This window comes from Molothrus aeneus, chromosome 1 (assembly GCF_037042795.1).
Source record: "Molothrus aeneus isolate 106 chromosome 1, BPBGC_Maene_1.0, whole genome shotgun sequence".
In the NCBI taxonomy this organism is placed as follows: Eukaryota; Metazoa; Chordata; class Aves; order Passeriformes; family Icteridae; genus Molothrus; species Molothrus aeneus.
Window position 1 is genome coordinate 142,096,492 of NC_089646.1, and position 22,800 is coordinate 142,119,291.

Below are 22,800 nucleotides of genomic sequence, written 5' to 3' on the forward strand. Positions count from 1 at the left end.
CCAAAAGGAAGAATTAAGGGTATTTGGTAGAAGGACAAAAATAAAAATGTCTTACATCTAGGCATAATGGGAGTTCCAAGTTATAATAACTAAAAAGAACATCAGCTCCTCCTTCTGAACATACATCAAGGGCTACCCTGGGATGTTTCTAAAAGAAGGGAGGCTGGGGGACACTACTTTGAGGTTAGACGGAACACAAGTTAGTGCAAGCTAGAGGGAAATACCAGGGGATCAAATATAAACAAAAATTACTTGATCATTGACATAATCTGTTTCAGTAGCATGGGATTCCTGCTAAGTAGGCATTTTATCAAGCAGTTCTTCAACACTATCAGGGCAGAAGCTGCCAGAGAGGTCACTGGGGACAGCATGGTGGCACCATGCTCTGGAGACCAGACGGCTCCTGATCGGCCACAGGGAGCTCCTGCCAGCAATGGCATCTTCCTACCGCACATGCAAGAACTTTATTTTATAAAAGGGAGTCCTGTAAACTCCTGTGGAAGTGTGCCTAGCTTACAGCTTCCCTCATCATCAAGATAAAATTTAATCTGTGAAAAAAATCGGTGATTACACATATTAATGAGATAGGAGAAGTCTGCCAGATGAAGTTCAGTAACTGGTGCTGGTGAGCCCTGCTCATGGGCTGGACAGGGCAGCTCCCTCTCAGCCTGAGCCAGGACAGAGCCTGAGAGAGCCTCTCATTCCCCCCAGCACAGAGCAGGGCCAAGTGAGACCAGGGGGCTCAGGACCTTGTCACAGGCTACCTGCAGGACCAGGCTCATGGGAAAAGCTGTCCCCTCTGGAGCACTAAAACAAAGCTTTAAAGCACAAAGACAACTTCCCTGAGAACTGATGCTCTGCCTCTGCCAGGTACAGAGCATTGCCTGCTGCAGGAAAGGGCTGCTCCAGCTCAGCTCTACTTGCAGAGGCCAAAGACTGGTCTAAAGCTGGGACATGGAGAAGGAAAAAAAAATTAAAGCAGAAAAAACCCTCCAACCACTGTGGCATGAAAGCCAAAAACCTTTCTATGGAATCACTTCCAATATCACCTTTTTAAAGCATACATAAAAGTACTGCAAGACATAAAAGCACTGAGAGCCAAAAAATTCTTTAAACCAATTTTAAAAAACTCTAGATAGCAAAATATATTTCAGTATAGGGTATTTATACATAGGAAGTTGTTCTGACTATTTTCAAGACTCAGCAAAAAACGAGAATAAAAATATTCAGAGAGTACAGCAAAGGAAACGTGTCTTTTGTTTATTTTCCCAGAGGGAAAACAAAACCTAAATTGCAAAACCCTCTTTAAAGAGCTCGATTCAGTCAGAATCAAACAATTGAGAGTTTAAATGTCTGGAGGAAAAAGAAAACAACTCTAAAGTACTCCAGAATTGCATTTCATGCTGGCCATTCACCAGCTCATCCTGCGTCACAGCACTCAGTATGACACAGAATTCATGTTACTGCAGAGGGAATAAAATGAAATGGTGGAGTGAGGAATTGCTATTTTCTAACTGACATTCATTATCATAAATGAGGTTAAAAACCAAGGCTCAAGTGCAATACATGTCATGAGCCCTGAATTAGCAAAGTGGGAAGCAGAAAAACATTTAATGCTTCTTAAATCTGTTCTTGATATTTTTAAAATGTATACAACCATCTTTTTCCCTATTTTACAAAATAGCTAGAACCTGGGGGGGAGCATGGGGGTGAAGGAGTGAAACATAAAACCATCAACATAAACAATACCATCATCCACAACTTGGTCCAAACCCAGCAAGTTAAAGTCACTCTGCCAACTGTAGACAAGTACTTGCAATTTAGTTTTAGAATTATTATTCTTAGCTGACAAACTAACCACAACTAACAGGTAATGCGAGTGCTTTTATTAAAAAAAAAAAAAACCCTAACCTAAACCCAGCAAGTTGTCATCACCAGTTTCCGAATTATCAATTTTTTAAGAACTGACATACAAGAGAACTTGCAAGCCTAAAGGCATGTATTATGTTTTATTCAAATTGCAGCTAACACCACCATAAAATTTTACAGCTGAATCTGTTACTGTGACCCAGGGACAGGAAACACTAACACTGACTGCAGGTACTACTGCCAGAGCTACCTTTGGAAAATACTTCTGCTGACTATTGCTATATCTGAGACAAAAATATGAGCAGTGTTTTAGAGATTTTTAAATAGTGGCTGAATTGTTTAAATTAATTATTAACCAATGAGTATTAAGAAGAGGAATACAATAAATATTAATAATCTAGATCTATTATAACATCATTTTAGGCTCTAAAGGCATGTAATCTAGAAGTTACAGAGGGTTTTGCCTTGAATTCATCAATCTGTTTCCTCCAAAAAGCCTGTCCAGATAATTTCAGCTAATCATTCAGATACACATCACTGAAACAACAAAAACATCACTTACACAGAACAAGAAATCAGAGCAATTATTGTGTCTACTAAAAAGAGGCACTCCTTTGCACATGAGTTCATGAGAGGATCGATACAACCAAAATTCTGGATTGGAGCTTAAAAATGAGATGTGTTATTGCTTTGTTCAGAGGTGGATCCTCAAAAGCAATTTCTGACTCTATGTATGAATTCATTCATGGAATAAGATCATAAGGCACCTCTTTATCATCCTTTTTCCTTCCTCTGCTCTTCCTCAGTGTTTTCACCAGAACTGCAATCGAGCAAAATTGAAAAAATCTTGTCCCATTGATCTTCAGTTGGGTTCCCTTAGTATTCCAGATGGGGAAACAACAATTCCTGAGTTGACAGTAAAGAAAAATTCTGCATCATTTGTTATAACTCACAAGTGGTTTCCTGTTACTACAGCAATTAAGGCATGAAAGGAGGCTGACTTGTGCAGTGCTAAATATAAACCTGGCTGTCAGCCCCCTCAGTCACATGCCCAGCAGAGGGAAAGCTGGGCGAAGCTCTGGTACAAATAGAGGAGGTGACAGAAAATTTCATTACTACTCTGGAGAAGGAAACTATGTCCAAACAAATATTCTGCATAAATACAAATAAGATAGTGTTTTTTTAATACTCCCTGTAACATTGTAGAGAATTACACAGTGATCATGTTGCATTACCCTTCCTGAAAAAACAGGAGATTATCACCTTTATTTGAAAAAATAAAGCAGGAGATTATCACCTTTATTTGAAACCTTTGTTACACCTACTGAACAAAGAGCTGAACAAGCTTTGCAGGTGCAGTGTGCTCCCTGGCCAATCAACTCCCTTCAGAACAAACCCCAGTAGTGACTTCAAGCATAGTTCATTCCTGTGATCCCCCGTAGTGAGTATAAAATACACTTATCCTATTATCTCTTCCAAAAATATGGCACAGCATTCATATCCTTTTAAAGATGCTTGACAAAACAGAGAGACCTAAGATGGAAACTCCAACTGGAAATGTAGGAGAAAGCATGAAATGCAAACAGGTATCCAGAGCCTCAAATCACTGTCCTCATCATTAAGAGGGTTTTATCCTTGACCTAATCCCCTCCTTCATCAGTGCCTTATAAATGTGAAGGTCAGCATTTCCACTCAAACAGGTTAATGCCAAAGTAGTATTTGCAGTGGTTTGCTTAAAAAAGATCTCAAACCACAGCTGGAAAAAAAAAAAAGACTTAAAATGCTTGCCTTGGAATTCAAGGGGGTTAATCAACTAAAGTGATGGCAACACAGAAAGGACTTGCAGCTTGTAATAGAGATGCAGCATAAGGATAGAAATAGAGAGTTTGAGCTATCTCCTTCAGAGAGAAATAGAAAATGTCAGAAAAGCAGCTGATGTGTTTGCATAAAAGTGTCAGCAATGTAGTAAAACTCATAGGAGAGCAAACAGGAACAACAATGACATCTCTGCTCCAGAAGTAAAGGGTTATATTATTATTTAATGGGGAAAAAAATAAACATAAGAAGGTTCTTAAGAGCTGCCAAGAAACAAACTTGCTATAGTGATTCCCTGACTGGAAAGAACCATCTTCAGAGTTAAAACTCTCTGCCTCAAAAAACCAAATACTCATCCTACCAAGAGGAGGCTGGCTCTGCCTTCCCCCTCTCATCCTCTTGAGGACTGCAAGGAGTTCTTGGGTGCCAGAGGACAGACATCTCCCAGTGGCACAGCATTCTGGATGAATGAATCTTTGCCTGGGATTATTAACAACCTCTCCACTAGATTTGGAAAAGGACTGGATGAGTCCTTCTGACTAACAGAGTGGAATTAATGGCATCCAAATATATTAATTTAGCTGTTTCAGTAAGGTGAGGTTTTGGCATTTCTCTGTCAGCAAGGTTTTTTCTTGGGCCCCCTCTCATTCAAGGCAGGGATTTATCCATCATTTCATGGGTCTGCAGTTGAGCAGAGCAGCAGCACAGCAACAGTGCTGAACTGGAAACAAGACCATGGTATCTGCATTATCAGAGTGCAATATATTCCCATAAAAGGACAAGCAAAGCAATTCTGTGGGACACTGTGGAAGATTTGCTAACAAAAATTATCAGCACTCTGTGTACAATCAGAGATCTGATCTACTAGAGAACTTTCATCACCTTTAAATAGGTCTGTGTTAGGCAACACTGATATCTAAACATGAGAGCTCATGAAATATCTAGGGAGTTATATGTACAATATCCTTTATTCATTTATGTTCCCCCCAGGCCCTGCTTGAACAAGAAGTCTGAAAAGCTGGCAAGAAACAAGCTTTTTATTCCTGCCCCTCCTCTCCCTTATGCCCTTTCCCATCCTGCACAAAACTATACTCCTTTCCCCAGGAAAGAAAGCCAGTGGGAGAATGTTTTTAAAAACAGGGAGCAGCTTTGGCTTTCAAGGCCAGGTCTGGTACCTGCAGCCAGCAGCAGAACCCCTTAGAGGAGACAGCTCACTGACAAGAGCCTGTGCAGAATGCAGGGGAACCAGGCACTCCCTCCCCTGGCCTGGCACAAAACTGAGAGAGTGCAGTGACACAAGGGCTTGTGCCTCAGCCACAGCTGGGCTTCCACAGCCCCTGGCACCAGCAGCACCTGCACTCAGACAGCACAAACCCTCCCACAGCCACCACCACCTGCAGGCAACTGCAGCAGCACAGCAGCACCAGGCAGGGGGGGCTGGCTATTAAATATGTTTCGTGGGATTAATCTTTTCCTTTGAGAAAACTCAACTACAATCTTTACAGAGAGCTGAAGACAAACTGCTATTAAATCACATACCACTAAGTACCAGCCCTCTTGTAAGTAGAAAGTTCCATTCCCTACTGAGAATGACCTTGGGAGCAAGTACAACTGCAGAAATAAGCTTCTGTCTGAAATAACTTTAAATGCATGTACAGTTTATTGATTTTCATCTGTCTCAGACTTAATAAAGCAACCCAAAATAAGAGAGACAGAGAGGACAGAGAAACTGAATGATTGTCAAACATTTTGTTACAGACTCATATTAAGTGTAATGACATTCCTCCTAATTTTTCATTGCATTGGGGCATTAAAGACAGAAGTACAAGCTGCCTTGAAGTCCATAAGAATCTGTTCATTCCTGTCAGCAAAAGGAACACAATAAGAAACCACTGACAATTTAAATTCCAGCCATAAATTACACTCAAGTAATTTGTGTGTCTCTATATAAACGCCTAATGAATACAGAATGCAGTAGCAATGAAGTTATTCTTAACTCTTTACCTGTTGCTAAAGGTAGTGCAGCAGATTCATCCCTTTGATACCCCCCTCCCTTCCCCATGTAACTTAGCAGAGCCTCAATTGTGAAACTAGTCTGACACCCCCATCTGATTCTGTGCAGAGTCAAAGTGCAATGACAGCTTCCTCTGGCAAACAGAGCTGAAGGAATGATTATAATAAAAAACAGATAAAATCACTCCACTTGAACTCCACCTTAAAATATTTTCTTTCAGCTTTTATAAGAGTATGAAATATCTACTGAGTTGTTATGCAGCTGCATTAAGTAATAATTTATTCTGCACATGAATTTTAAGTTCTATTAAAAAACTCAGTCTATTCACAAAAATTGTCTGAACTATTAAGATTGCTGGTTTTGTAAATTAAGTCATACGGAAGGAAGAAGCAAAAGACAAATGCTACTGTGCTCTACTCTTCCTAGAAGTGAACAGTTCTGAGTTCTAAGCTCACTTTTTATTCTTTCAACCAATTGCCTTTATTCTGCAAAGCAAAAAAGGAACATCCTTCTCCTGGTCAGTGTTTCTCCAGCCTCTAGCAAGCATGAGGCCTCTCTCAGGAGGATTCAATTGCAAGTGCATCCCCGCAGCTTCCAGCTGCAGAGCCAATGCAAGCTTCAGCTCCCATCACATCCCTGCAAGAGCCAGCTCTGCACACACTCCCTCTAAAGCTGCTTCAGGACCTCTGCTCTATGGAGAGCTGCACATCTGCTGCATCTATTTAATCCCAATGCTTCTTAACTTTCCCAGGAAGTACCCAGTGTCAGTTTATGAAACACATGGTTCTGCTACTTAGGACAGTTTTTGTTTTTCAACTTTACACATTTCCCCGTTTCCACTGACAGGGTTTTTAACCTGTTCTTTTGTCACAGCTTCACTGTAAGCAGGCAGGCAGAATCCTGTGGGTGCTGAAATTACACTCTTCACCTCCAGTTCTGCTAATCAGCTTGAGAATTAGTGAAGTACAAGCACAAATCCTCAGCTCAGAGTTTGCTGCATACAGAAGCCTGTTTTGTTTTCCACAGGAGAGGAAACATGGAATCTAATGTATTTAACAGTTCTCTTCATGGCAATGGAAAGTATGCTGTGGCACTGCCACTATTCACATAGTGACATACTGTGGCCACTATTTACAGCAGTGACATACTGCAATGCCACTATTTTCTGGAGATCTTAATGAAATATGCACCCCTGTAGTTTTTCAAAGTGTGCAATGGAGACTGATCACAGTGTGCCTCCAGCATCCTTCCCTGCCTCATTCTCTTCTCCCTCTGCTTCTCCAAAATCTGTGCAATGTTTACACAGCCCCTTTTCCAGCAGCAAAGAAGGGGATGGATTCAAGCTGAGGTTGCTTTTTGCAGTGCTGAAGCAAAGTACTGTGTGATGTGGCGGGCAGCCACTCAGACGATGAATAATCCTGAACAGAGAGCCAGAGGAAGGAAGAGGAGAGACAGCTCCCTTCCTAGGCACAAGACAAATGTTAAGGTAAAAAATATAACTGCAAGTAGTTGCTAAAACTGCAAAGGTGAACTGGGAGATGAAACCAGCATTGCTCACTAGTGCAAGTCACCATGTGCTGTTAGCAACACAGAGATCCCAGAACAGACTCCTGCCTGAGGCACAGGAACCTTCCTGGCCCTTCCCATGGGAAAACAGAAAGGCAGAACCTTAGGTCAAATACAAAACTGCACCCTGAAGTGATCTGAAGTCAGGTTGTTACTGCAAGGCGTGATTTGATATTTTCCTCCTGTTTCTAAACTCCCTCCTGATCATGTATTTGAGACTTCTTAATTCTGGCACTTGCTCTTAGCCAGGTACACAGCCAGGCCCAGAGGAGAACAGCAGTGCTAGGATGGGAAGCAGAATTGATACTTCCATACACAGAGGTCTTTGGCACAGGGAAAGAACAGAACACTCTGTACAACACCACAGGTAAAGCCAGCAGTAAATCCACACCCAGATGGCCAAGTCACATCTGCTACACATCACCTCATCCACAGCTCATCCAGGCCTGCTCTTACCCACTGTGGGAAACCCAGGAGAATGCTTTTCCTCTATGGCTGGGAAAAAGTAATTAAAGTGAACGTTTTTTTAAACTGAACTTATAACACAGGATCAGATATAAATCACAGTAAAACTCAGCCATAGTAATGTGCAACTGCAAAAACTGATGTAAGCATGGAAAAGAGATAGACACAATAGGTTCCTAGCACCCAACCCTGAGATGTAATCCAACAGTGAAAGCTTTATGAATCTAAAGACTTTTTTATGTTTTGGTAAACCAGATCAAATAAACATGTAAAAAACTTATAGAGGGCACATATAATTCCCAATAAGAAGAGTCTTTTTCATCCTGGGCCATCTATGATTTATCAGAACTCAACTGCACATTGGTACATTTCTTCTGTTCAGGTAAAGGGACACTGAATCAGAAGAAGTCTGCTGAATATTTGCAAGAGGAAAAGGTCACCAGGCTGATTATTTATAACAGCACTGTCACTTTTGCAGCTACCAATTTACTCGATTTACTTTACTCCATAAAATAATATAAATAAATAATGAAATTGCAGAAGGAGTGGTGATCTCAAGCTCTTCTTTATGGCAAAAACCTTTATTAGACAAGAGGGCTGGAAATCTAGCTGGAAATTGTTAAATCTCACTCATGAGCAAAACAGTTAATTTTGTATTTGTAACATCGAAGCATTACTTGAACTTTGTGAAAATCAGCCTGTTGCCAGAACTGAAGCAAAGAAACAACTGGATCAAGAGGTTATCTGTAATCTGAAAATACAAGCTGATAGTATTTGAAAGGGCAGCTGGCTAAAGAAATTGGTTTGTTCCATGCACATTTTCTCCAGTCTTCCACAAAATTAAATAAAGCAGAAAAACTACAGTTTCAGATTGTTATGAATGATGAGATAATATCCTCATGGAGACTGATGATTCACACCCTTAGTGTAAGGTAAGTTACAGCAAACCAGCCAGCACTAAAAGATAGATCACTGCACAAAGTCAAACACTATCAAGTGCAAATAATTAAAAAAGTTACTGTAACAGTACAATAACCAGAAACTGATAATACCTACAAGAAAAATGTAGCAGGTCAAAGTGCAGCAATTGTTGGCTCCCAGTAAGCATCTGGACCTGAGCTATGTGGCAGTACAAGTTTACATACAACAACACAACCCAAAGCACAGACCTCTGTCCATGGCATGGACAGAATCACATAGCAGGGACTGTCTCCTAACCCTCCCCCAACATTCCCAGAATGTTTTGGGAAGCCCAGACAACAGGTCCCAGACTATCTCCAAGAAGTGAGCTTTGGGAACCTAAGGCCAGGCCACTCCGGACACTGTATCTGGCACCTCTCAGTTGAAGTTGGTCTCACTGTAAAAACCTTTTTGTCTCAAACTTTTCCTTTTTTCCTGAAATTAGAAAGATTTTTCAAAGCTGTGTCCTTCCCCCAGGTCATGCAGGAGCCTTTCACCAGGATCACTGCCAAACAGTTAAGGCATGTTTTAATGCTAGAAATGCCTAAAAGCCATGAAGTATTTTAACAGCATTAAGGAAAGGTTTTATCCCTACACACAAGCAGTAGGAGATAATAAAATAAACCACCTTCTTCTTATGGCTGCTTTAAGCCAATAGGAGAGTTAATACAGAATATGATCGATCTCAAAATACAGAGTCTTAAATATGTTTCTATTTCCCCTTTCTATTATCTAGAAAAAATAACGTGATTTTAAAAAAAATGACTTGTTAATATTTGCCGAAAGTATCTCAGTCTAAATAGAATTTAATAAAAACTCAAAAGATACCCAAAAATGAATTAATATTATGAGCCCATCACATACAAAATGAAACTGGCAACTGATGCAGGAGAAAAGTAGAGCAAGTAGCAAGAATCACTATATATTATGGCTGCTAGGGAGGGTATTTTATTAACAATTAGCATATAAATATCTAAGAATCCTAAGTAAATGAACACTGGAAAAAAACAGCTATGGTTTTATATTCCATAGTTTTGAATGAAACATGCACTCTGCTGGGTTGAACAAAGTATTTTGTGGGCTTTGCCTGAAAATACTCCCCATGTTTCAGAGGATGCATGTGTTTCAGGCATGAGTTAGTCACATCCCAAAAATTCCATGTTCATTCACTGTTAAAGGAAGTTCTCACACACAGCAACAAAACAGAAACAAAAAGGCATGCTTTCAGAATATTTGAAATATCACTATGCTAATTTAAGGATAAAGTAGAAGGGAGGCAAAAGGCAGCTCACATATTCGTGTCTAACTTTCCCCAAAATGAGCCATTTTCGTAAAAAAGTCTCAGCAACAGCACAGGGACCCAAGACAGCTTCTTTAAGTACTCTGCTTGCCTGATATATTTATTTTTCCATTTACTTGTTGTTTTTAGAAAGGATTTTTTTTTTCTGGAGATAACAGATGCCTCTGTAGTTTCATATTTGGATTGATTAAATAATAAATGAGGTTGACTTAAGCTAAGAGTTTTCAGTTGAATGAGTCAGCTTTAAATAATTTCTTTCTTAGAGAAACTGGCAGACTTCCTTTTCTTTTAATTGAGGTTACACACTGGAACCTCTGTGTTCACAGAATAAACATGATCTATTTCATTCGTGCCTGTTGCAGGGAGATCTAAATGTTTTCAATCTATCACTCTCAAGAGTTTAAGTTGCACTCTAAGTAAAAGCTGCATTGCAAGTGATCTTCTGTAAAAAGCCCTGAATCAAAAGCAGCTTTTGTACTAGACAAGAGAGTTATTGGGAGACAGATTTTCCTTTTACCTCTAAAATGTACTATTTTACAAAAGACACAGCTGAAGAACAATGGCTTAAGAATCAGATTTTTTTTTCTGATTTGTGATATAAAAGATATTTGCGCATGACACCTATTTTGTATTCATCACATGCTTAAACACATGCAAAAGACAAAACAAATTTTAATTGAAGCAATCTTATTTTACCTCTGGCAGGAAAGGGCAAAGGCAGCTAACTAAATAAAATTTTTTAATTATAGTATCATTCCTGCATTATATTTGGACATTGTAATTTAACACACATCACTTTCCAAGAAAAAAGTCTAAGGTAGCCGATACTGAGCTGCTTCAAAAAAATGAAGATTTTCATCTGGTCAGGTGTTAACTAGAAACTCTTGTATAGTGCAGCAGTTTCCAAAAGACCTGTGCTTGAAACACCTTGGTCAAGTTAAGCGTAGGTACCTGAAGATGTGGATCGCTGAAATTCTTGAGACTGAAGGCTTTATATGAACACGAACAAAAACTGTGTACTTTTTATTTCTTGCAGCAATACATGCCAAATGCATCAAAACAGGCATGCAAGAAGTCTGTCAAACCAGCAGCCTGCTGGCCTTATGCAATGCACATGTCAGCAAACACACTTTTCCATTTGGGTTTTTTCTACTGTACCAAATTCACTGGTCGTCTCTGGTGACTCTACCTCCTCTGCTGGTTTCTCCAGTGGTACCAGTGGTTTAGGATACCTTAAGCCTAAATGAGTTTTCAAAAGCAAAACAGCAATCAGTCATTATTTAAAATCTTCCAATCAATACTGGAGCATCCGCCAACAAGAAAAGATCCTTTATAAATATTAAGACTGGATTTCTGTGGGTTTTACATCAATTCCACTTGATTGTTTGCAGGGCTTTCTCTGCAAAAAAATAAGACAAAGTTTCTGCATTTAAGCAGACTAGAACCTGCTTTAAGTTATGTGAGCAAGTAAAATTTCAGAATATAGAAGCAAACCAAAGCACAACAGAAAAATCATGAACTTCAGAAAACATTACCTTGCTGCAGGTAGTTAAAAGGTGGACAGTTACAGCTGACATTTTCAGAATAGTTTTACCATGAGTGACCACGCACCAATTTTCTTGTTTATGACATTAAACTTCAGCTCCTAAATTGCCTAACAGTCTGGATTTGAAGATCATTAAATCATCTAGTTCCAACCCCACAGGACATGTTCCACTACACCTGGTTGCTTCAAGCCCCATCCAACCTCCACTTGTAGGAAAGGGGTACTCAGAGCTCCTCTGGACAACTTATGCCAGTGTCTCACCACCCCCATAGTAAAGAATTTCTTCCTAACAGCTCATTTAAACCTACCCTGCTCCACTTCAAAGCTATTCCTTCTAGTCCTATCACTAGATATCTTTGTGAAAAGTCTTCTCTGGGACACTTGCAAACCCCACTTATGTGGTGGAATGTGCTACAAGGTATCCCCAGAGTCTTCTCTTTTTCAGGCTGAACAGCCCAAACTAACTCAGCCCAGAGTAGCAGAGGGGCAGACACTGATCTCTTGTCTGTGGCAGACACAAAGGAAAGGCCTGAAGTTGTGTCAGGGAAGGTTGGATATTAGGAAAAGGTTCCACACCCAGAAGGTGGCTGGGCACTGGAACAGGCTCCCTGGGGAAGTGGTCACAGCATCAATCCTCACAGAGCTCAAGAAGCGCTTGGACAATGCTCTCAGGCACATGGTGTGATTCTTGGGGGTCTCCTGTGCAAGGCCAGGACCTGGACTCGATGAATCTTGTGGCTCCCTTTAAACTCAGATATTCTATGATTCTGTGATGCATGAGGTTCAGATATTAATGAAAATGACTAGCAGAGCCTCAGTAACACTTTTCCTTCTGCACTCTGCCTTCATGAGAGAGCTTCAAGACTCGGGGCAGGAGGTAGGGGGTATATTTAAAAAAAAAAGTTTCAAAAGCAAAATGTAGCACATCCTTCCATCTGAAACATAATATTTCTTTCACCAGCTAGCATTTTTTGACACAGCAGTGAGATTGGTAACAGTCCTGGTGTAGGCTGCGATGGTCAGAAAGCATAAAGGAACTTGCACAGGCAGGCCTGCAAGAGTTTGTCATTTTACCAGCTTGACAGGGCACTTCAAACTTGTGAATTAGACACTGCCAGAAGACCTTTTCCTAGAATAGCAATCAAACACTAGAGTTAAAAAAATGTATTGACCTAGGTCACAGCAAGGGAGAGGGAAGTAGATGACATTGCTCCACACAGCGTGGCATTGACCTGCATGTGCTGGGCGTGAGGGAGGGAGGAAGAGAGAATTGTCCCCACCAGGTGCCACGGTACCTGGCACAGCTCAACAGCACGAACAGCTCCTGTTCTCCCAGCTCAGGGGCTGAGGGCAGTGCTTACCACAAACCTCACACCTGCACTGTGAAATCACTCTTCAAACAAGACAAGTACTTCCAGAAGGATGGAATTATGCTCTGTCGTGTAAGCACAGATTCAGTTCTAACAAAAAGAGGCACTAAAATCCAAGCAGCCCTAAACCACCACGGCAGATGAACCAGTGTGCTCATACCAGCAAGAATCATCTGATGCATGCAACAGAGGGAATCTTTTTCACAGGAGACTTGTTTAGAGTGTCTAAAAGCCTCACTGAAATCCACTCATCTTTGATGACAGTGCATCTTTTGAATTAACTTTTCTTTGTAAAGCTGTGGAAGTAGAGGCACATAGGCTGTAACACTTCCTAAGCTATTCTAGTAAACTGGGGAGCTCATAAATTTAACACCAGAACATAAGCCAGTAAGGTTTCTTCTGACACCAAATGAGATTTCACCCAACAATACCTAAAACCTTGTGAATTCCCTGAGATTGCATTCAGCCCAGCTGAATGCAAGGAGGTGGAGCCCTTTATCTGCAAGCTACGGTTTTGTTTTTGTTTGTTTTTGTTTTTTTTTTTTAACAAAACCAAGGTGCAGTAACTTGAACTTATGAACAGTTTTCTATCAGAAGTGCCATTTTGGTCAGATTATTTACGTATCATTATTATGAATGGTATGACATCCCATGCCTTCAAAGAGAATCTAGCTAGAAACTGCATTCTCCAAAACCTGCAAATTAAATTACAAAACCAGTTGTCAAGACTTATTGCTATGGTGTTTTTGCATGTTTTCCAGGTAATACACAACCTCACCAGGCAGAGGAAGAAGAAATTCCACTTCAAAAGACCTTTCATTTAGTGATCATTTCACAAAAGTCTTCCACTTAAAATATAAAATGCAACTGGGTGCTTTCAAGGAATTGTGTTCAATAACAATGTACAGACATTATATACTAACAATGTACATACATTATATACTAAAAGCATCTATTTTATGTATTATATACACACATACATATGTATTTTATGTGTATTTACAGAAAGATAGAAAAACAGGAATTGTTTTCCCACCTTTGCAACAAAAGATGGGAAAATAAAGGATTCTTTCACTGTCAGGACCTGAGATTTCTTAGAGGCCCTAGATAATCGCTGTGTTAGTAATATTAATGAAAAGTAGTTAGATCTGGGCTCAAGAATATTGCAAAGCAACACAAAAAAGACCAACAGTACCCTAGGAAGCAATAAAGACACAGCAGAAACGCCAAGTTTAGTATTTCTTACTTAAAGTCAAACCCTTTAGTATTTCCCTGCCTCATTACCAGGCTTGCTGCTCTGCTTGCTTACAAGTGCATCTTCCACGAATCATCTGATATCATACACTGGAAACCAAAGGTAGAAACCCTAAATACTACAAGCTCCTTAAGAAAGAAGTTCCATCTTCTTCCTAACACCACTTTTGTCAATGAAATATTGCTATACAAGGTCAGAAGCATGAAATCATTCTCCGTATTTTCTGAAAGATTTTACACTTTCATCTCCATCATGCAAGAAAGAAACAAGAGAAATCTGATTATCTGAAGCCAACAAAACTAAGCCTTGTTTATGGGACACTACTTCTAGTAACAGAAAGCAGGACTATTACATTTGAAATCAACCAGCCTACTTGCTACTTCAGTGTTCCTGTAACCATGAAAATAGAAATATACAAATTACTTGTATTCAATTCCACATCTATCATCTCTATTGGGTGTGGCTGACATTCTTACAAGAAACACAAGCTAAAATTTAAAATCTTTGTTTCAAAGCTCTTCCTGGGAAAATGGGACCCTTTATTCATGTTTCCAAGGCTCAAAAGAGGAAAAAAAAAACAAAAAAAACCCAACACTTAAACACTTCAATGCAGAAGGAAAACTAAATCCAGATGAGAAAGGATCTGCAGCTGTCTTCAGAAAGAACAGCTCAGTGATGTTTTGACTAAATTTTAAGATAGTAAGATACAGATTATAGTCTAAATTGGGAGAGTTTTCAAAATGTTTTCTGAGAACTATTCTATCAAGGTTCAGTTTCACAGTCTTCCCCCCAGCTTCTACTATGCAAAACACATCTATGAATTCAAAATTCAGCTCTCAGCCATCACATTCTCACAGAGCTCTGTCTTCTGAAGCACTACAACAAACAGCAGAATTTCAGTCAGTGTTTATTCATAAGCTAGGCTGCTTAGCCGACCTCTAGTGCCCAGTGTCTGGAAGCTCCATGACCATGCCGGTAATACAGGTGACAAGGTGATGGCAGGCAGGAACATACTCACAAACCTCTCCCCACCTGCAGTTTTCGTGACTACAGCATAAACAGATGTTTTAAGTTTCAAAAACGCTTCAGAGACTCACCTAACTTACAGGTACCAGCTACGGCTCACCTACCTGAGGACTGTCCTTGAGCGTAGCAGCCGCAGCAAAGGATGGGTTTCCCCGCAGCCTCTGCCATTAGCGGAGGCCACAGATAGTGTGTCCTGTCATATTTCCTGCTAGGGCAATTAGCTGCTGGAACTGCTTCCTTCTGGTGGTAGGCCTGGGAACGGGTTGAGGAACTTGCCCCATTTGGTTCTTGATGTGCCCAGGTCTCCCCATATTGCTGACAGCCTCCCCTAGCTGATATGGGGTCTGTTAGGGCACAGAAGAGGTAGTGAAGGAAGAAGGTCAAAACTTAACCCAATAAGGACTGTGTTAAGAAGGGTATGGACTAACACCTCCCTTTCCATAAAGAATTATGAAAAGATCACAGGCACAAAATAAGCTTAAGCAGAGTAGCAAAACTACACAGGCATTTCATGATCAAGGAGAGACTGATTTTTCAGACTCAATCAGAACATGGGAATTTATGCAAGCAGTAAAGAAGAGAATTTGAAGGCTGCGTTTGATCACTTTCATTGGAAATCAACACAAAAGTACAACCAGGGACCTCGGCTAAAGAATCAGCTGCTGGGAGCTACAGCATGCTGCCAGCAAATGAGACAATTGATAACATCGCTAAAACAGTATTGTCTTGACTGAACTCATGATTTGTAAAGATCAAAAGTGACACAAGTCAATCAGAGAAAGTACCTAGAAAGCAAGGCACAAATAGCTCTCCCCTCATCTGCTACTCACAACCTGTATACCTATTCAGGTCATTGCTTCACAGTCACCATTTCAACAGCAGGAAAGAGCAATCATACAAAATATTTATAAAAATAATGAAGCATTTTAAATACAGAATACAAACACCTAGCTCAGAAAAGTCTCTAATTGTCTTTCAAGTGTAGCCCTTCTATCCACCTTGTCTTCTTCTGGCACTCCACAGCATTGACAGTGATTATACATATCCAACACCTCTCTGCCCTTCTTCACACAAAATATGAATTCTTTCAATAATTCTCTACAAAAACAGCTATGGGCAATAAATTCAAGATAGGGTTTTTCTCCAATTTCTATTTAACAGACTTACTAGAAGCCCTTTACAGTTACCATTTTTCTTTTTTCATAACACATGAAGAAACAGAATTTCTTATAGGTAAAAGCTGACAGCTGTTACCATGCGGCAGTCTGGTAAAAATATCCCATGAAGAGAGCTGCCTAAAGGAAAAGGTTATCTACAAAAAATGTCTTATCAAACCAGATGTGCAGATCAAGAATCTGACTCCAAGGATGAGGTCCGATGGCACTACAACACTTTATGCAGCTCTTACGAGACTACTAAGCCCACAACTGAGATTTTGCTGAAATAATCTCTCCAGCAAGATTACTGATTACTGATTAGTGATTACTGTTTCAGGCACAAGTGAACTGCAATTTCCACTACTGGACTAAACTTAAAACCAACTAATAAACTCCCATGCAGTAAAATGTCTAAATGCAAAGTGATGCTATTGTTACTTTGCTTCTACATCCTGAATCATCAGAAAGTCACAGTATTTTACAGAACAGACTTTCACATTGTAACTAACAGCATCTGAGCATCAAGATATTAAATACGACCATCTGTTGATTTTCATCTGTATAAAAGTTGAGACACTATACTGAAATTTTAGTCTCCTTTTGATATCCACCACACGATCCTCCAGGTACACAGTTCCGTTCTATTTAACCGGAGCAGTAACTGAGGAGACAGAAACTCACACAAAAACCTCATGGCAAGAATCCTTCAGACGCTTAGAAGGATTTATTTGGGAAGAGCATTAGTTGTTAGTATTCAAAAGTTAGTGTCAACTTACAGTTCAAAGCATTCTACCCTCTGCGTTGTAAAACAAAACTGATTCACTGTCTGCAAAACAGAAGCGCTGCTGCTCCCAAGATCAGGCGTTTAAGCGAACTACTCCCACTCTGACTAGAAACACTAGTGTTTATATGCAAGTATGCTACAAACAAAACCAAAGTGATACCTGGAAGGGTTCTGTCTCTTCACAAAAGCAACACTTTTACAGCTGACCCTCAGACCTGCACTCTGCCCACCCAAATTTTCTTCCAGATATCTACAGAGGAGCCACAAGACACAGAAATGCCCTTTCCAAGGGCACGCTACTATCATAGTCACAAAGAGGCCTAGATCAAATGCACACTGATCTCTTAAGTACCCGCTGTCATCTTCGCTGCAATAGGGATTGTAAATTACAGCTGAGGATCAGAACTAGAAGTAAGGAGGCTGTAATTAAGAGGATTTGGTTTTGTCAGGTTTTGATTTGTTTAAGGAACAGTGTCAAGTTGGCATGAACAGTTGGATCAGAGAAAAATCACTGTAAATTTCTTTAATTGGCGTTGCATAGCCCTGTATTCAGAGGTACATCAGTAAACCTTCCCAGCACATACACACCCTCCCGAATGAGAACCGACACTTCCAAGAGCGCCGGCAGCTCTCCGGGCAGGGAAGTGTAACTCATGAATGAGCTCCCAGAGCAGCAGCAGCCCGGCGTCTCTTAAGAGGTCTGAAATCAATTTACTGCTGCCCTGGTGTCAGGGGGATTTTATGAGACACACTTTGCTACTCCCATTCCGAAAAATGGCCACCCGTGGCTCTCTGAAACACCCGGTGAGAATGACAGACCCACCGAGGATTTGGCACATTGGGCCGATTTAGCCAAGTTCCAAAGGTGCTGCGGATGCTTCTGGAAACTAAATTTCAGGTCGTGTGCCTCATTTACACCCAATTACGCGAACACACAGGAGTGAGCGCTTCTCGATGCCTCCTTCTGCTGGAGTTTCCTACCCGCCCGAAGGAGTCGCTTGGGCGAGGGCGGGAGCACCCCCAAACTTCAGAGGCTCAGCCCCCGCTCCGGCCCGGCCCTCCCACCCCAGCCGGGCTCGGGTGGGTCGCGGCTCACCTTGGGCGATGGCGATGGACTCGAAGCGGTGGAGCTCCCGCAGCAGGCAGCTCCGCTCGGTGGAGTGCAGGCTGTAGATGAAGTCGCGGGCCCCCTGCGCTGTGTTCAGCGCCTCCATCGGCTCCTTCTTGGGGTGAGTGCCGAGCGCCCGCGACCCCCGCGGGAGGAGCAGCCCCTCGGCGCCGCCCCGCAGGCAGCTCAGGCGGCGGCGGCAGCAGCACCGCGGGCCCCGCAGCGAGCCCAGGCAGGACGAGGGGACGGCGGCGGGGCCCCCCGGCCGCCCCAGCAGCAGCGCCGCCCGGCCGAGCCACGCCGACATGGAGCCGGGGAAGGGCGCGGCGCTCGGGCCGCCAGAACCGCCCGCGGCCGAGTCGCCCGGGCCGCGCTCCCGCGGCTGCTCCGCCGGTGGGGCCGGGCGGTCCGCGCCAGGCACCGCCCCGCCGAGCTCCCGCCAGCAGCGGCGGCGGCAGCGCCGCCCCGCCCCGCCCCGCCCCGGACCGACCCCAGCCCCAGCCCCAGCCCCGCTCCCTCCGCTCGGGGAGCCTCGGCCGCAGGGCGGGGCGGAGGGGCCCGAGGGGCGGCCCCGCGCAGGCGCCCGCCCGGCCGCGCTGAGGGGAGCGGGGCGGCAGCGCCCGGGGACCTCCGAGCGCCGGCCGGGGCAGCGCTCCTTGCTTCCAAAGGCTTCCCTCACACCCACGGCTGAGTGCCCGGAGCTCACAGGGCTTCTCGCAGAGCCGGGCTCCAGCAGCTTAGCAGGGCAACACAAATGAGGTTTCGCTTGTCTTTCCCGTTTTCCAGGCCCTTGCCTTAGAGTACCGGGGTGTTGCATCATCCAGTTTTAGGTGAAGTCCACTTCGCTTGCATATAGCGGTTGTAATCTTTTAAATTAATTGGCAGGTATTCTACCTGACACACCCGGAACAGTTATTAAAAAAAACCCAAACAAACCCAAACCAAACACATTAAGGACGGAATTTGTATCTTGAGGGAGCAGAGGTTGCTTTGAAATCAGGTTTGGTTTTAAACCTCTCTTTGTTTCGCTGCTACAAATAACATCCATGTGGGTTAATCCACAATTGTTCACTGTTTTGTCAAAACACTGTATTCAAATGGTGTTAGATATTGTAATTAAACTGCAAAGAACCTAGACAACCACAAGTGACTCACATATTTTATGCCTCGTTCATTTAATAGGAAGGTGACTTCAGAAGGCACTCAGAATTTACTGCTGTATCTCCAGCTCTTTAACACCAAAGGTAGCAGACCATTGATGTCCATCCAGGTGGTTTCTTCAGCCAGGGGGATCTGCTGCCTACTTGGAGGAAGGCAAAAAGAAAGTTTTAACTTTGTATGAAAAAGCAGCATTTTCTTTCCATTTCCATGGCTGCAGAGTTAACATGTGGTATAAGGACAAAGATCTCATGATAAACAGAGGTGTCTTACTTAGAATATGCATTCAAAACTATGGGTGTTTACATATACTACGTGTACAGTACAGAGGGAGGAGAAAGTGAGTGCAGAAATGTAGAAAATAAGTTGTAAAGGCCTGGAATATAATATTTTAATTCTCACCCTGTCAGTGAAATAGCAGAGATAGATGAGTATAGGCTACTATTTTCATTTAAGTGCATTTTCCCCATGCATCTAATAGAGCCTGCCTCTGAGAGGACAGATTTTATTCAATTATGTCTCTCTATATACTCCTGACCCAGAGCCACTAAGCCTTTGCTGGTATTCAGACCTGTGCTTATCTTCCCAATTGTTTCATTGTAAAAGTGGAATCTTCTGCTACTCTTTGGGGGAAATATGGAAATCAGTAATAGTTTTCAATCCCAGAGAACTGTAACAGCAATATTCATAATTCTGTTCAAAAATGCTGTTAAAATTTTGGTAACCAGATCACTTTTACAGTAAAAATGCATGCTTCCACATGGAAAGGCAGGACATGCAATGGGGCTACAAACACCTGAAAAAATGTCACATGAAAATAAGGAAAAACCAAACTTTCCAGAGGCCAAGCCTTTGCTACTTCAATTTGACGTATTTCTGATTTTGTTATATATTATATATGATTTTACATTCACACAGCTGGATTGCACCACACTACAGACAGAGCAAATCAGGAACACTGGCCTCTGGCAAGACAAGAGACTTTATCTCTTTCCCACCACTGCAGCCCTTGTCACACTGCTTAGGTATTACAAAAAGGGATTGCATCTGGATTATTTGTCAAGTGTTTTGACAAGACTCAAAACACTGCAGGTCTTTTCAGACACTGAAGGACAATGAGCAGGGAGTTTCTAGTGTAGCCTTTAGGTATTTGCAAGATAGGAATATTCACTCTATAGAGCTGTGCAAGGACATTATTTAAGTAGACAATATACTGTTATGAAAATAAAAGTAATTACTTGTGTGTCAGGACAGATATCAGGGTTTAGCAGACAGTAAATTCTTCTGTGGCCATCAGCTGTGGTTTACACCTTTCCAAGCCTTTAAACTGCATTGAACAAATTGGAAAAAAAATGGCATTGGAGGGACTATTCTGCAAGGACAGGAAATTACCTAAATAACCTAATAAGTTTTTTCCATATTTTTTTATTGGAGCTTTTATTTTGTGAAAAAGAGAAATTGAAACCATTGGCTGAACTGACACTTTAATTAATCAGACTGTCTACTTAACTATGTTCAGTGGGTGGTGTACAGTAACTTTCATTAGTCCCTGCCACTCCAGCAGAGCTTGAGAACCTGCTGAAATTCATATTTCTCACACTGTTTGAAAAATGCAGACGTTTCCCTGTATTTTTTTAGGGTTTTTGCTGGCAGCCTAATTTTCTCCTAATATGATTTATGTTATGAGTGACCAAATTAATAGAGATGGCTTATACACCAACTGACAGAACTAGAAGGAAATTGTTAAAAATATTACACAGAAAGTTAGATAAGTTCAGCCTTAAAAACTGGAAGGCAGTTTATGTAGAAAGCAGCAGAAAAATGCCAACCATCTTTAAGAGAATTCTGCATGGGCTTCTAGGGACTGCAGAGCTGACACACAAGTCTTTTTGTGGATAGTGGCAGGAAATATTTTGCAGCCCTCATCCTATATAAATAATGGGTGTATAATATGATATAATTATATTCTTATGTGGTCAAGTAATAGAATATTAATGAAGGAACTTTCTATTAAGGATGATTTCCCTTCCCAGTGTAAAGGTGAATATTGTTAGCTAAGGTGAGACCAAGATTTAAAGGTTGATAATTGATAACATAAATTGCAACTACACATAGTTTGTGTTTTACTAGTTAAGTACTATATTTTTATCTAAAGTACTGTATTTTGACCTATGCAGGTCAAAATTCCTAGTAACTTGCAGATAAATAGCCCCAGAGAGTACAAGCTACTTTTATTTTGCCTCACATTTCTGAAAAACAAGTGGCTCCTCTGGTCCTGCTAGCACAGCTAGGGGCTGACCCTGTAGTCCTTTGTGTGCTGGCAGGTGGAAGAATCCACAGAGTGTGAAACACAGCTGCTCACTCAAAAAAGGAGCTCTGAAATATATTCACCATTTGCTAAAATTAAAAATTCTATCTGCAGTCTAAAATATTAATGTAAGACAAATATAGCATTAAATTACCATTGATTACTGTAATAGTGCAAAAAAAAAATAGTAAGATCTTATCATGTAGGAATAAAAGAAGAATTTGTAGTAGTCTTAGAATAATAATCATAGAATCACAGAATGTCTTGGGTTGAAGGGACCTGAAAGACATCTCATGTCCCAGTCCCATGTCGTGAGCAGGGATGTCATTTACTACACCAGGCTGCTCAAGGCCCCTTCCAACCTGGCACTGAACACTTCCAGGGACAGGGCATCCATAATTTCTCTGGGCAACTTATTCCAGTGCCCCACCACTCTCTGAGTAAAGAGCTCCTTCCTGACATCTGATCTAAATCTTTCTTCTTTTAAGAGTTTAAAACCATTGCCCCTTTTCCTATCATGATCTGCCTGTAAAAAGTTGCTCTCCCAGCGTAAGAACTTAAAGGAGATCGAGTGCAGCCAGAGGATCTTTCTCACCATCACCACTTCCCTCCTTGTAGAGCTTTGTACAATCATGTGCATTATAATATTGATAAACACTTATAAATGATTTGAAGACAATTTTTGGCTTAGACTCTACTGGCTTTGTCAGGGAGAGAGTTAAAATTCTTTGCAGTAACTGGTCTGGGGCTGTGTTTGGGATTTGTGCTGAAAACTGTTGATAACACAGGGATGTTTTAGTTACTGCTGAACAGTGCTTGCACAGGGTCAAGATCTTTTTTGCTCTTCATCTTTCTCATGTAAATTATTCCATGCTTTTAATGTTCAGGAAGCAGAAGGCACAATGTGAGGTTTGAACAAACCTGAAGATCATGGTAGACAATCACTGAAGTAAGCTCCCTCTGGAACGCTGTGCCTAAAAGGGATAGTGAGTTTTTCTGAATTATAAACATGGGGTTTTCAAATACAAGATGTGAAGTTACACATATTCTGTCTAGTCTGCCTTTCAGGGTAAATGTTTTCAGAATACTGTATTCAGCT

General features: G+C 41.5%; 1 protein-coding gene across 1 annotated transcript in view; it reads right to left on the reverse strand.

Moving 5' to 3' along the window:
- Positions 1-18,542, reverse strand: part of TMEM65 (transmembrane protein 65) — a 30,488-nt gene extending 11,946 nt beyond the window's left edge. Inside the window, exon 1 of the mRNA XM_066566148.1 lies at positions 18,224-18,542. Coding sequence (XP_066422245.1) covers positions 18,224-18,542 — 319 coding nt within the window. The remainder of the gene's footprint in view (positions 1-18,223) is intronic.
- Between the last annotated feature and the right edge of the window lie 4,258 nt (positions 18,543-22,800).